The sequence below is a fragment of the Octodon degus genome, unplaced genomic scaffold (assembly GCF_000260255.1).
Source record: "Octodon degus isolate 3935 unplaced genomic scaffold, OctDeg1.0 scaffold00322, whole genome shotgun sequence".
In the NCBI taxonomy this organism is placed as follows: domain Eukaryota; kingdom Metazoa; phylum Chordata; class Mammalia; order Rodentia; family Octodontidae; genus Octodon; species Octodon degus.
In genome coordinates this window covers 1,048,655-1,049,707 of record NW_004524898.1, presented here as the reverse complement: position 1 = coordinate 1,049,707, position 1,053 = coordinate 1,048,655, and the positions used below count along the sequence as shown (strand labels likewise).

The 1,053-nt window shown below is 64.1% G+C and overlaps 1 protein-coding gene across 1 annotated transcript in view; it reads right to left on the bottom strand.

Moving 5' to 3' along the window:
- Positions 1-573: 573 nt before the first annotated feature.
- The window catches only part of Rnf225 (ring finger protein 225), a 1,114-nt gene continuing 634 nt past the window's right edge, over positions 574-1,053 (bottom strand). Inside the window, exons 2-3 of the mRNA XM_012513115.1 lie at positions 902-987; positions 574-656 (exon numbers count right to left, since the gene is read on the bottom strand). Of these exons, the coding sequence (XP_012368569.1) occupies positions 574-656; positions 902-987 (169 nt within the window). The remainder of the gene's footprint in view (positions 657-901; positions 988-1,053) is intronic.

The window sequence follows — 1,053 nt, the reverse complement described above, 5'->3', positions numbered from 1 at the left end:
GTGCTCCCTTCTCTGGCAGCCGCTGTGCACTGGGCAGGCTGAGACTAGAAGAGGTAGGCGAAGTCGGAGAAAAGGCAGGCACTGGGGAAGAGGGGTGCTGGCAACAGGCAACCTGCCAGGGTCTCTCGAGCTGGTCAGGACGCTCCTCACCTGAGAGGGCCTGGAAGCCAGAGGCAGCAGGGCAATGGAGGCTTCTTCAGCAGTGGGGGACTCAAGCCTGGGGGAACCCAGGGCTCTCCCGGGGTGCCTTGCCAGGTCATCACCTCTGCCTCTCAAAGCAGGACTTCCAGCCAGGCATGCCCGTGACAGCTATGCACCTAGGCCCAGCCTGCAAGCCGCACACATGGAAGTTCATGGGCTGGCTGTGGGGCATTGTCTTCGCACAGCCAGGGAATAGGAGTCCGTGGAACAAGAGGCCCAGAACCTTCAGATGTGCATGCTGATGCTCTCCAGAGCTCCAGAACAACGCTGGGCGTCCCGGCAGTCAGTACGCTGCCAAGGTCGGGCTGGTATCCTTGGCTCTAGGGCTGCAGGACCTGGAGTCCAAGGGATGCTGTGGGGAGGTCCATGGGATCAACGGTGTTTCCGGAAGGCCTCTGGGAATGACTGCAGTTTCTCCACCGTAGGGTTCATGGCTCCTGGTGATGGCGTTGGTACTGGGGGCACCCCACCAGCAGCTCCCACTTGAGGAATTGGGTGCCGCCATGCACCCCACCGAGGGCCTCCATGCTGACCCGAGGTCACAGGCCTGGGGACAGGCCCATTACCAAGTACCCCTGGCCCTCCTGCCCCCGCGTGGGGGGCCTGGCTCTGCCGTCCATGTAAGGGACTCGGCTCCCCATGTCCCTGGCTCTGTGTCCCACGTCTCTGACTCTGCACCCTGCGTGCTGGGCTCCGTTACCCACGTTCTGAGCTCCGCTCCCCAGGCACCCTCGGCTGTCCCCTCCACAGCCCTCGCGGTCGTCTGGGCTGGGGTCCAGGTCGCCGCTGGTGCGGGGCCCAACACCACGAGCTGCGGGTGCGAGGGGCTCCCAGTACGTGGGATGAGGAAGA